Here is a 13,782-nt window from a genome sequence, read left to right on the forward strand (position 1 = left end):
ATTTGCATCTTAAGAAAATTCAAGGCAAGCATTCTTGAGACATCACACTCAGTGGAACACAACCTGCAGCGTTCAGATTCATCCCCGCGGTTCTGCGTGTCAATGTCACGACTGAAACTTACCATCTATACTCTCAACCGACAGCTGCAGGCCAAGGTTGTGTTGTGGGTTTACCACCCAGTGATTACTGGTTGCTGTGATATCAAACACCAGCCAGCCTTCTTCTGCAGCCCAGATTGTTCGAGAGTCAAGCAGGAACAGATCTGAATCCCTGGAAAAAATATACATAGTTCTTGATTACTTACATTATTAAATGGCTGGCCAACCCCTACGGGTAAACAGTTATTCATATACTCAGGTTAGACAAAGACAGACAAAACTAGCAGGCTAGAGGCAGTATCTGGTATTAGACCAACTAAATAGTAGCAGAAAAATTTCATGTCCGAACACCCTTCGTCAGGCAGAGGCAAATTCAAATATTGGAAAAGTTCTCCCAGGTAGAAAAGAAACTTTATCTTGCACAGGGGAGGTAAAGGATGGTAGGGTCCCCCTGGGTTTCAAAGTCTGTTTATGAAAAAGTTGCTCTGTGACTATGCAGATTAAGCAGAGACAAGGCTCCAGCAACATTTATAGGTTTTCTTATCAGAATGTACAAGTTAAGCCAAAGGTAGGCTGGCATCGTATGCTTTTCTGTGAGCAGAGAGAAGGATGCACTGAAGCAGCATTATTGTGACTTCAGACACACACATTACTCCACATTCAGGGATACTCCAACAGTTGCTGATACAAACTAAAAGGAAAGAAAGAAATTGCCAGGCAAATGTATATACAATTATCATATTTGCATATGCAAACTTGTTAATTAGGCATATAATGCACCAAATTCTTATTTTTCCACACAGGATTACATGCTTTCTTTGCACAATACTACCAATAGAGAAAGCAAATTAGAGCACAGTTGTGCACATGTCTGGGATATAAAAATCTGCTCTCGTGTCTAGAGACTAACACAATAAACTCTGATGGATCACAAGACAGCATCACCACACAAGGCAACCTCCTTTCAATCCCTTGTATAGAAAGCTGAAAGTGGCACACTCAGCTACCTGGCAAGCTAAAACTGAGAACCATAACTTGAAACGGATTAGAATTTGAAGGTGTGTCATGGGAACAGGTGAAATGGCCGAAATCATTCAATAAAACATCCCTAAATTACAGTTGATAATCTTGGTCAAATATAAAGATCACTACAGTTCCATACAGGAAATGGTCTCTTCCTTCAGAAACTTGAATAAAAATAAACCAATTGGTTAATTGTGCAGCTATCTCCAAAAGAAAAATCTTTATGAAAAGGATGGAGACACACAGATGGGGTTTGGACATGCCCTATAAAAGATGATTCTTTCATGTTTTAGTGTGCAGATGCAACAACTTGTTCAAGTGTGGCTGTAGCTTTTTGCATAATTTCTTTTTCACTATGTCCCATAAACTCAGAGGGCTTCATTAACCAGTGTTTTATTGCCATGCCAGAACAAACCATTAACTTCTTTAATTCACTTTGAACCCTTATTTGCATGGAATCCTGTTTGACTCAAAAACCTGAATGAGAGGATTTAAGCAGCCCCATTAAAATAGGATTTGAGGGCCTCACAACCTGTTATAAACCTTACTCTGGGGGTGAGAGAGGTAAGCCCCAGACAGCACCAGGTCGGACAGAGCATAGCATTGAACCTAATTTGATTCATTCCTATCATCCTATTGTCTCTGTAAACTGGATGGGTCTAGGAATTCAGCAGTAACGGCTTGCCTCAACCGGTCACTGGTGTGATTAGCAGCAGGGTTGATGGTTGTTGTAACTGATGTTGTTTGGTGGCAAAATTCAGTATTTGACTTCAGTTGCTGCAGCACAAGGGGCTGCATCACCAAATGCATATGGAAGCTGGATTTCATATTTCCCCCACACATGCACAGAACATTTAACTGCCAGTTGTGTAAATACTGAATATAGGGTGTAATGAATATTCCACGTTATAGTGTGAGGGAGATTAGCATGTTTCCTTATCAGCTGCTGGCAGAAGGAAGTTCCTTGTGAAGATAGAGTCTTGCTATCGGTGGAAATACGATTTTTTGTGGGAATAAGGGGACATTAAGATCTGTCCCATAACTTGGCACTTGTGTTTTAAAGGCAAGTATGGGGAATTGGGTGACACACATAAATAGCCTTTGTTGTTTTCCACAAAGATTTGGTTAATGGAAGAAGGTGTGCTTTAGTATCCATCCATCCACCAAAACCAAACTGATTGAGGGACTGTGTTGTCTTGCTGCTTCTCACCTGTGTGTATGGCAGTGATTCTCAACTAGGGTGCTGCAAGATCCTTCAAGGGTACATCCGGGAGTCATGCAAACACCTACACGAGTCACAAGCTAAATCCAGAAATTTCAAAAGAGTCCTCAATGTCGAACCCATTCCGCTCTGTTGCAGACTTGCTGAATTCTTTGCAAAAGAAGAATTGCTCTATTATCTTTCTGTAGCCAAGAAACAAAGCTAAGAACTGGCATTTTCCAAAGAACGTCTGGAGCAGAGGTAGCCAACTCCTAACACATGTGCCAGAGCAAGGCATTTTGCTTGGCACATGTGCCTCAGGGAAGGGGCCAAGGCTGGGCTGCCACAACAAGGAGTGGGCCCCTCACGGCTCCCCCACCATGTTTTTGGCATGCTTGCCAAAAACATTGCCAATCCCTGGTCTGGAGTCTAGAAAAGTTGAAAAGCACCGATGTATTGTGATTATGCCATGCTTAAACCAGTTACAGAACTATGAGGTAGTCTGGGGCTGAACATTATAAGACCGTCACACAAATGCATCCCTTCGGAGTGGAGGATGAGAAAACCCTGCTCTCACACTTACTTGTGACCCCTGCCATTATTTGATTCTAAGTTTCCAGGGGTGAAAGGCTTTTATGTGAACATGCTGCAGGATTTAACTATGCCCCCTGCCTCCAGCTGGCGGTCTAGTTACTGGAGCCCCAGCTTGCCGGATTCTTTTTGCAGGTTGAGGATAATAGCAATAACAATACAGAATAAGTCATTACTGCTGTGCTGCAATATTATTACTCAGAAAAACCAGCCTTTAAGCTTCCCATGCTGACATGATGCAATCAGGTTAACCAGACAACATGATGCATCAAGTGCAGGGGTGAGTCAGCCTGGGAAACTGCATAATGTGTTTGTTTTCCTGTAGTTACAGCAATGTGCAAACAATAGGCCTAGAGGGGAAATCCTCAGCCAGGGAGATCAAAGGGACACAGTGAAGGGAATCATCCTTCCCACACACATATTTGGAACGTTTAAGACCCAAAAAGAGCTTGTGTCAAATCTTCTCTGGAGAGGTTCACAGTAACAACGGATTAGCGCTTCCCACTCTGGCCCCCAACCAGTGACCAAGGCTGGAACGCAAACCTGAATGGTGTTGCAAGCAGAACAGAGTCTTCAGATCACGGAGCTTGTTCTAATTAAAAGCACCCCATGTTCTCTTCAAAAGAACAAATGCCTTTTCAGTAAAATGGGCAGAAGAATATTAAAAAGGAGCTAGCAGAAGGCAGAGTCCCTCTACGTACAGTCACTATAGACAAAGCTATGGTAACAGTGGGAAGCAGCATAGCAAAGATGAGCTGTTGTATGCTGAGACCAGCTCCTCTGTAAACATTTATGAGACTTGGGGGTGTTTCTGTATGTACTGCAAAACAAAGAGTTAACACAGGAATTAGTCCCAGTTCAGTCTATACTTCTGAAAGCCACAGGGTTGGAATTACGAGCTGCATGGAGGGAACCTTGTACATATATAGCAATCAAGAGCACTCTTGCAACGCTGAACTGGGCTTCTACAGTCAGGAAACCGGGCTATCTCTTGAGTTGCTCTGCAGTACAATAGTTCCCTTCGTTCTCAGGCGGCTACAGTACCAAGCCTCCTGAACATCATCTTATACTATGTCCTGGCAGTAAGGAACACGACTGACCTCCACCTTACAGAAAGATTGAAGGGTTAAGGCCTAGATTTTCTGCGAGTTGAACACCCACCGCTCCAACTGTAGTCAAGACGAGTTGCAATCCCCAGCACTTAAAAAACTTGGAGCCTGCCAGCTAACTTTCACAAGAGGCTGACAACTTCAGGTGCTACTGTGCTGAGGGGTCTAATCTGAGTCATCTTTAGAGAAGCCTCCATTTAAGAGAGTGGAAGCTCAACGATTTGTCCCTTTCTGTTTCTCTGAGGTTGGGCACCAAAAACCTGAGGCATCCAGAAGTTTGGCTTTAGCCACCGTAGTTATTTTATGGTGTAGGGGGTTTCCTTAGTAGGTCTGTGATTTTCTGGATGACAGGGTCTAGTTGTGTCTTCTTTCTGACTTACGCAGCCAGAAGAAGAATTAGTAAGGGGCAAATAGAAAGTAAGGACGTGGAAGGCTAGATTTAGCATTGCCTCGAGGTATTGATAGGGGTAATAAAATGGCTGAATAGTGGGCTTGTCAGTGCCTGAGAATGTAGCTGGGTATGCATTATACATATGCTTGATGGACATAGAGAAGGAAGGAGCCATGTAGATAAGAAACATAGAGGACAGAGATGGGTGATGTTTGAGAGACAAATGGGGAAAAATAAAAGTGGCAAAATATAGGGAAGAGGACACAGAATATGCCATGAGAAACGACAGCCTGGTGGGAAAAATACGCCATGCCTGGCAATCTTAAAGAAAAGAGAGAAAATGGGGTAAGAGGATAAGAGCAGAACAAGGATAAGGGTTATAAGCAAGATAGAAATAGTTATTAATTAGAAATCCTTCAGCCAGTATGTTAAATACATTTCCCCATATACAATGTTGGCTTCTGTTTCCCTTCTAAATGCACCCAAGTATTGCAGCCAGAACTAGGTCTGAGGTCCCCACACACCAGCAAACCAATAGGGGAGAAGGGGGAGATTTTCAAAGGCACCAAACAGAGCCAAGGAATTAGCCCCTTGGCCAAAAGTGGCAACTCTCTAAAAAAATGGGACTTCTTGAATATATGGGACTGATATTGCCAGCACAAATAATTCAAAGACCAAAAGATGGGAGTAAGAATCATGAGACTTAAGATAATAGTAAGTCCTGTAGCCTTCTGGGTTTGTATCATTAGGCTGTGTTCTGGTCGTGCTAAAAAGACATTGAAAGTGCATGAGTTGTCAAATATGCAGTAGCAACAATGAAGACTACTGCATATGAACTATAATAATTACAGGGTAAAATGCTCTAAAATAGAGGGACAGCCCAAAATTATGCTAAAAACTGCCTCTTCCATTGCCTCTGGTTCCTTTGTTCATCCTCTCCCATCCCACTCTTTAACCTTATTGTTTTCAGGATCCAGGTCAGTATGTGTTAATGAACACTAATAAAGCAAGTCTTGAATGGACGAGAGGAAGAGGGGACAGGAAAGAAGCAGGGACTCTTGGCAGTTTTCACTCCATTGTAAGGCCACAACAGATTTCAGCCATAACGGGCTGAAATTCTGTCTTGCTGGTAAGCAAGAGGCCCTGGTAATTTACTTGACCATCTTCTGTCAGAAGCAGACCCATGAAGAGGGAAAGAAAGCAAGAGCGCAAACCACCCAAATACGTTTGAGAGCAACCAATAGCTGGTGTGAAGGGCACCAGTGCTGTCTGATAGCTGTAACACTGCAGCTCTCAATTCCTATCTAATGGGAAGATCCAAGGAATGGCTCCTCTCAGGCACAGAAGCATTAGCCATTGAGAAGGAAATGGAAATACAGACACTAAATTAAAAAGTTTTGTATTTCAATAGGTCCTGCCACCTAAGGAACTCAAATTGTTTCACAAATATAGACCAAACCTTCCTTGTCCCTCATAAAATGAATTGTTAGAAAAACTGAGGTGAAGGTAATTTAAATGTCTTACGGATTCACAGAACCAGGACTAGAAAGTTAGTTTTTCCTCTTGCACTCATGTGCTCCATATTCCCATGCTCTTTTCCTACAGATGTCACCAACCTACAAATGCTTATTTGTCCTGCCTCATTCTAAAGACATGGGTAGCAAATCACATGAGGAACGTCCCCTAGTGACGCTGTTGGCACTACTTGTTTCCAGCCTGAACCAGCAAGTCCAAAACTATACAAAACACTGGACAGGAAGTTCTCGCATTTAACTAAGCTGGCCACATGTCTCAGAGCCTTAGAAACAGGTTTAAGATTTCAACACACTTATATGCTAACGGTCTGCCCCTGTTAATCTTAGTCCCTTTGACATTCATTGTTTTAGAGTGATCTAAAACACTGCACAAAATCTGGGTACCAAAAAGTCAACTGAAAACTTGGCAGCAGTTAGCTTTCTGTGGAGACGTGCAATTTATTCCCCCTGCCCCAGCCTCCAGTAGGAGCAGAGCTCAGGGAGTGAAGATATTCAACGCCAGTGTTAAATGCAGAAGTTGCCATGAGAAATGGAGTGTGTGGGGTTGCTGTTCATTTGTGCATCCTTTGGCTGAGTAGGAACCCACTGTGGTATGCAAAAAATGCCTCCTGCAGCTAGTTAAGTGCCTGTGATGAGCTTTGCTTTGCTAAGTGACATCAAGATGTTTCATGGGTTTCCAGGCTGCTGCTGCTAATGCGAGTGGTCATGAGTAGTGAACCAAACTTAACTGCTTTGTCCCAGGGACCCTTTAAGTGCATCAGCACTGTTTGCTAGCACTCCATCTGCATGCAGGAGTGGGCGCTGTGATCCAATCTCTGTGTGCAAAGGTCACAAGCAATGTCTTTTTACATGATTGTAGCTGTTTGACATGATCAAAGCCACTGCAGGTACTTTGAAACACATGATCTAGAATTTGGGGAGCACTTGCTAGAGACCTGGAGCCCCCAGGCAGAACCAGTTTTGCAGTTTCCAAGGTGTGGTGCCATCTATCAGCCTGATTTCTTTTGTAACAACTAATCACATTGATTGATTTTTTTTTTTAAAGCCTGCTTAGCTTTTGGGGGTGTGAGGTGTGGGGAAGGGGGGAGTCACAGGCTTTGCTTGCCACTGGAATTACACATATACATCCAAGGACAGTGGCAGAAACAGGCACTGCGGAATAGGGTGAAACTGTTGTACAGGAACACACTGATATATATATAAAGCATAAGCTAAAATGTTCCAGCTGCAACTCATGGTTCAAGCACTTATTTCTCATGCAAGTCTATGGGCAAATATGCTCGTGTTCATCCCTGCCAATGAAGCTAATGGAACAAGCAACAGCTGCAAGGCAAACATGTAGCAACTAAACTTTAATTACCACAGGATGGTCCGACAGGGAGGAATCCCAACCACATTCCTACCAAAAGCAAAACTCCCACTGATTTCAGTAAGGCCGGATTTCATGCACTGTGCACTTCCTTGTTTTAATGAGACAAGTGATGATTCTCTGGGATTAGGATTTGCAGCCAGATTTGCAAAGGTCTTTAGGTGCTGACGAGGCAGGTAGGGCCTAAGGGGATTTTTCATGAACCCCTGGACAGCTTAGACTCTTAACTCAATACCAAGGGGAATTAGGCACCTAAATCATATCAGCTTAGGTGTTTTGAAAAACCTGACTCTCATCCCTTAAATTCTACAGGGGAAGGAGGGCTTTGGGGAATAGATATTTACTTGGCAAGGAATTGCTCTTCGTGGCATCAGTTTAAAGGCAAACAAGTTCAAATGTTTAGACTCATCCTGCTGGAATAAAATCAAATTATAATAACCCAAGAGCTTTTCAAACCAGAGCTTGAAGGGGGAATTCCCTACAACTCACCATTTTCTACTCAATGGACAGATCTCCTCATCTTAAGCCTGATCTGCCTGTGGAGTATTGATTTCCAGTTTACGTGGAGTGGCGGCTGTATTTTGAAACATTTCCCATCTCGGTACCTAAAATAAACTACATTCAACACCTCCTCGTCACCCTTGTGCATCACACCAGTGCATGCTCTTCAGCACTCAGAGATGAAAGGAGTTACTGTGTTTTCCTTTGATGCTCACAAGAAGAGAGGGCTATGCTTGTGCAGTGAGAAGTACCCCGGTGTTAACCTTTAGTTTCCACTAGCATTGTTTGTACAACCAGAAATAGGGACTCAAGGTCAGGCTGCTCAGTATGTCACTTGATCCAGCTTCTTGCATTTGTAAATCTCCTTCCCAAGCTCTTAGGTGAGTGAACCATGAAGACCAAATGGGAGTTGGACATGAATCACTAGACATTAAATTATGCCCAAGGAAGCTCTGAGACATGTTATATCAGGCAAAGGATCAATTGCTTTCACAGCGTTTATGAAATTTGAAACATTTCTGTCCATGAATGTCCTTGTTTGCTTAGGACAGTACCTGATATTTTGAGACTGAAGGACATTTTATATACTTTTGTAAAGCAAATGTTGCCAGAATTCACAGAATTAAGGAGTGGAACTTTCTGTATATCACGGACCAGTAAATATTACCCAGTCACATCTGTACTGAGCCCAATAGTTTATGTGACAAAAAACATAACATGTATTAGACAAGGGGTGGGCAATAATTTGGGCCTGAGGGCCACAAAGGGAGTTCTGATGAACTGTCACGGGCTGAGTTAGCATCCCCCCACCAACAACTCACCAAAACTCCCTATGGGGCTTTGGACAGGTGGAGAGCAGTGTTCAGAAGTAGGATGGGTGGGCGAAGCTGGGATCATGGGGCCAGGTCATGGACCCGTGTTGGGGCTGGGGCCGGGCTGCAGTCCACTCCCTGCATGCCCTGCCCTGTGGAGGGGATGTAGGAGGACATGTCCACATTAGGGCTGTGCAAAATTTCACTGGCTGTTTCGTTTCAACACTATTCTGACACATTTCGAGCCTGCAACAGCGAAATCAAAATGAAACAAAGGGCTTCGAAACAGCCTTGAAACAAAATTAGGGCAGTCAAACCATTTTGAAAGTTTTGAAACTTTTCAACTTTTGAAGCAGCCCAGCTGAGTTCCCCTTCCCAGAGCTAGGATCAGGCTGGGGAAGGGAACTGAGCCCAGCTGAGCTGAGTTCCCCTCCCCAGCGCTAGTAGTGGGATGGGGAGGGGAACTGAGCCCAGTTCCCTTACCTAGCCCAATGGATTGCAGTGCTGGGGAGGGGAACTGAGCAATGGGGATCAGTTCCCTTCCCCAGCTCGATCAGCCTGGGGAAGGGAACTGAGCCCAACTGCACAGCCCCCGCAGCCCTCCCAGGGTTGCAGCCCCTGATCTGCCTGCCGGATGAGAGAAGCCGGGTGCTGATGCCTGGGACCGGCAGCAGCACTCGGCTTCCCTCCCTCATCTGTCAGGCAGATTGGGGGCCTGCAACCCCAGGAGCTCTGGCACAGCCCGCGCAGCCCTCCCCGGGGTTGCAGCCTCCAATCTGCCCGCCGCATGAGAAAGGCTGTTTCGAGCTTCCCCATTGCAGCCTATGGGTGAAACTTGAAACAGCGTTGAAACAGCATCATTGTTTTGACAAAATGAAACAGAACAGCGGTTTCAAATCGAAACAAAATTCGAAGCGAAAAGCTGTTCTGTCGAAACACAAGTCAAAATGGGATGGTGCCATTTTGCACAGCCCACGCGGGGGCTGCCTGGGCACTAGGTCCTGGGAGCCAGCTAAGGGTAAGGGGAGGGAGGGGAAGGCAGAGGGGACACGTGCAGCAGATCTCACCTGGCCCCTACACTGCTTAACATGGGGCTGAGCCCTGCCCAGGGCAACCTCCACCATGCTCCCACCCATGCCTGCTGGCACCACCCCAACCCTGAGCCTAGCCAGCGCGCAACTTCTGGCAGGGCTATTCACAGTATGGCTGCAGCTGGCTGGGTGCTGCTCTGCTCCTCTCGCCTCCAGCAGGAGCTGCCTGGCTGAGGCTTCCTCCCCGCCCACCTGGAGCAGTGCAGCAGGGGCAGGAGCCGGAGAAGGAGCTACCACACTTGCGAGCAGAGGGCAGCTTCAGCCAGGCACCTCTTGCTCCAGCACACAGGGCTCCAGCTCCCGGCCACTTTCCACCCTCTCTGCTCACTTGCAGGTGGCTGCTCATTGTGCCGGGCAGGCAGAGCAGGTAGAAGGTGGCTGGGAGTTGGAGCCAGAGCCCTGAGCACTGGGGAAGGAGGAACCTGACCGACGCTTCCCCCTGCTCAGCGTGGCATAACAAGGGCAGGAGCAGGAGGAGCTGCTGGATGTAAGGGGAGCAGAACAGCCCCACTGGCCTAGGCCTTGGCCAGTGTGCACAGCTTCCAGCGGGGCTGTTCCCAGTGCCGCTGCAGCTGGCTGGGTGCTGCTCTGCTCCCCTCACCTCCAGCGATGGTGGCTCCTCCTCCTGCTCCTGCCCTGCAAGAGAGGGGAGAAGAACAGCTCCAGGAACAGACCTGCTGGAAGCTGGGCACTGGTCAGGGCTGGGGCCAATGGGCGCGGGAGGGAGCGTGCTGCGATAGGGCTGAGCCGCATGTGGAGCACTGAGGGTCGGATCCAGCCAGTTGGTGGGCCAGATGCGGCCTGCGAGTCATATTTTACCCACCCTCGTGACAGACTAAGGCATCCCATTCAGAAATGCATCCGGCCTTCTTCAGCAGGATGTACATGAGAACATATTTTTTGAATGATAAAGTTGATTTATGTCCCTTACTGACTGCATAGTTAAATGACAGAGCTTTTCAAATGTTACATTCAAATGTTAACCTTGCTGCAATCTTACACAAGTTCAGAAATGGCCTCTCTTAATTAAAATAACAACAGGCTTCATAATTTAATTGTGGGTTTTTTCCTCATAGTTTTTGGGGATCTATATTTGGCTCTGTTGTACACCTGAAACAGGACAGGGACATCACTGCTAAATGTTAAGCAGTTCTGGGGAGAAGCTTTACAGCCAGTATTTATGGAGCACTTCTAATGTACCTAAGTGTGGGGAGGGTTTTACCACTGTCAATGGGATTACTGTTTAAAAGAAAGATGCATAAATGCAGCTAACTAAGTGCTTTTGATAAATGGTCTTGAGGTTGCTGATTAATTGGGACTAAAAACAGATGAGAAAATCAAACATATGTTCTTGTTCAAGTTCCCTGGAGAATATGTCTGAGAGCATGGCATACATTAATAATTGCTTGGAATGGATTTAATAGCTTGTCTGGTAGTTTTGCATATAGAAAACAATCGGTCAATAAGAAGAGCATGGTGTCATCTGTCTGTGTTCATTAGGCATCTCACATGCCTCCTATAACAAAAAAGCAGTAATTAAGAGATGCTATATGGCTAGAGAGGAATCATTCAGATGTGGTTTTTTCCATTCTGGGATCCATAAGCAGCAGGAAGAAGAGAGCAATTCTTTTGAAAACCTTACACTTGGAGTCTAGAGTCTTATTTGTGCCTCCACCCACATAGACACACACAGTCCTTCTGTCCCACATCTGTATAACTGCTCCGAAGCTATCAGACAGACCTTACAGGACAAGAATAGTAGCACTCTGCAGTTCCATGCTATAGTTCTCTTCTGTTGAATTTTCTCTCTGTGTTTAATGTCAGCACAGGAAGTCTTGTAATCCCCATGCTGTTATCACGCATGGCAATCAAACAGTTAAGAGACCACTGAGTGATGCCAGCTTGTGCTCACCAAGATTTGTCGGTATTCAGAAGATAATCTACCCTCTCTCAAGTTGTTAAATGGTATAAGTAGGTTCTTCCTTAAGCTCCAAGTTGGAACAAACTTTATCTCTGCTTTGTTCTGTTCTTGGATACAGCAATACCACTTTTATCCACTGCAGAGAAACTATTCTGGATTGACACTGGTCTAACATGTTAGTGTTAAACCACGGGAGAAGCTAGCTCCATATTTTCACAGTCGATTCTGCAATACGGTCAGCATGTTCTTGTCAGTCACTTACCTTCCTGGGTGTTCATGAAGTACCTGGTAGACACTGATCTGGAATGTCTCATTATCAAAGCGTTCACGGATGTAATCCTTGTATATCCTGAATTCAGCAGCAGTCACAGCTTCCCCCTCCGGGATCCTGGAGAGATCAAACCTGAACTCCCGATAGTGACAGCACTGATGATGGAACTCTCTGTCATGCTCCACTGAAACAGAAAAACAGCCTATTAGCCCACTGGCTTTTGTTTAGCTTCTCTTGTCTAACAAATAACTCACAAGTTGCCCCAATCGAAGAGGGCACGAGCATTTGATCACATCGCTGCATCCTGCTGTTCATTTCTGAAGAATTTTCATACACGTGGAATATGAAACTAGAGCATCAGACTATCCTTAAAACAATGTTAGCGCTGGGTAGTGCATTCAGCACTGCTGACCATTTAATGGCTCTTGGCAAAGCTCTGCTTGACAACGGTTCCTGGACCTTTGCCGCCGGTGATGAACAAGCTGCAGTGTGAAGGAGCTAAAGCAGAAGGGTGGAATTTTTCAGAAGTGCCGATTCTTGGCCTAACTCCCTCGCTGTCATTATTTCAGTGGCAGCAGCGTGAGACCAACATGGAGTGACTCTGGAAACCATGAAAAAAGGAGGCATTCCAACTCTCAAGACTTTTCATGGGTCATGTCCTGTGCCAGGAGAATTGATTACGGTTGCTTACAGACATTTGGAAAAAAAAAAAGAAACGCACTTTACCAGAGCAAGCAGTGCATTATTTCAGCCAGCTCTGCAGCATCTGTATAGATAGGGTGATTCGTGGGGCTTGTTGGTGCTTTTATCTAAAGTTTATTCAATCAGCTGTGACATAAAAGTGCCGCAAAAGCCCCACTAAAGCACCTGATAAATAGAGATGTTGGGTGAGCTGGGTTCAACGAACCCAGTGCCTCTCCTGGGCATGCACTGGGCTCAGCACGGGAGTGTGCCAAATTTCAAATAAAGGACTGGTTTGGTTTGGTTTGGTTTGGTTTGGTTTTTAATGTCTGTAAGCAGCCTACAGAATCAAAGATTTGCTTCACGATGTCTGAGCTTTGACTAAAAAATAATTCTAGTACTTATGGCTATTCGATATACCTTTAAAGGGAGTGCCTTCCTGGCTTTGCAACCAGCCTGTAAAACAGTTTTGAAATGTATAAATGACTAAATTCATATTGATGTTGACAGTGAAGTGTTATAATGACAAATTAAATGTCAATGCTCCGTGCTTCTTCCAATTATTTTAATATTCACCTCATTGTTTTATTGACTTCTTATAGTACACATAATAAGTTTTAAGTTTTTGTGCATGCACGTGTATGTACATAGCACATGGAAAACAGAACAAACTTACTCTTTCAATTACAAACTGTGCAGTTCAGCATTCATCTGCACATCTAAGCGCCTTTTTTTTTTTTAACTGTACTGAGACTGCAAAAAGACTTGACATTGGATCAATGCCTTTTTGGTATGCTGCAAATTAGCCCCATACCCACCTGGAGTGCCACTGCAATCTCCTTCCTCTGCCCAATCCCCTGCTCTGCTTTCTGCTTCCTTCCCTGTGCTCCCTGCCTGATCTCTTGCTCTGCCTTCTGCTTCCTGCCCAATCTGCTGCTGTGCTATGCTGCCTGTCTCTTCTTGGAGCTGTCCTGCACCACGCAGAGAGGCCACTCATGCCACTTATGGAACTCATACCATGAGTTGGCCATGCCCGTACTAGATAATGAAAGCAGGTGTTTTGATTCAGAACTTAGATCTGACCTGGTGCAAAGGATAGAGGACTATGGTCTCTTTCCGTGTACAGCATGTCCTACTTTTGTCGCTTACTGGATCCAAAATAGTAGTAGGAACGACAGCTATTTACT

General features: G+C 45.1%; 1 protein-coding gene across 1 annotated transcript in view; it reads right to left on the reverse strand.

Annotated features, from left to right (window-relative positions):
* The window catches only part of BMP7 (bone morphogenetic protein 7), a 54,265-nt gene that overhangs the window by 14,407 nt on the left and 26,076 nt on the right, over positions 1-13,782 (reverse strand). Inside the window, exons 2-3 of the mRNA XM_019548171.1 lie at positions 11,906-12,098; positions 123-271 (exon numbers count right to left, since the gene is read on the reverse strand). Coding sequence (XP_019403716.1) covers positions 123-271; positions 11,906-12,098 — 342 coding nt within the window. The remainder of the gene's footprint in view (positions 1-122; positions 272-11,905; positions 12,099-13,782) is intronic.

Source organism: Crocodylus porosus, unplaced genomic scaffold (genome assembly GCF_001723895.1).
Source record: "Crocodylus porosus isolate Cpor-Errol unplaced genomic scaffold, CroPor_comp1, whole genome shotgun sequence".
Lineage (NCBI taxonomy): Eukaryota > Metazoa > Chordata > Crocodylia > Crocodylidae > Crocodylus > Crocodylus porosus.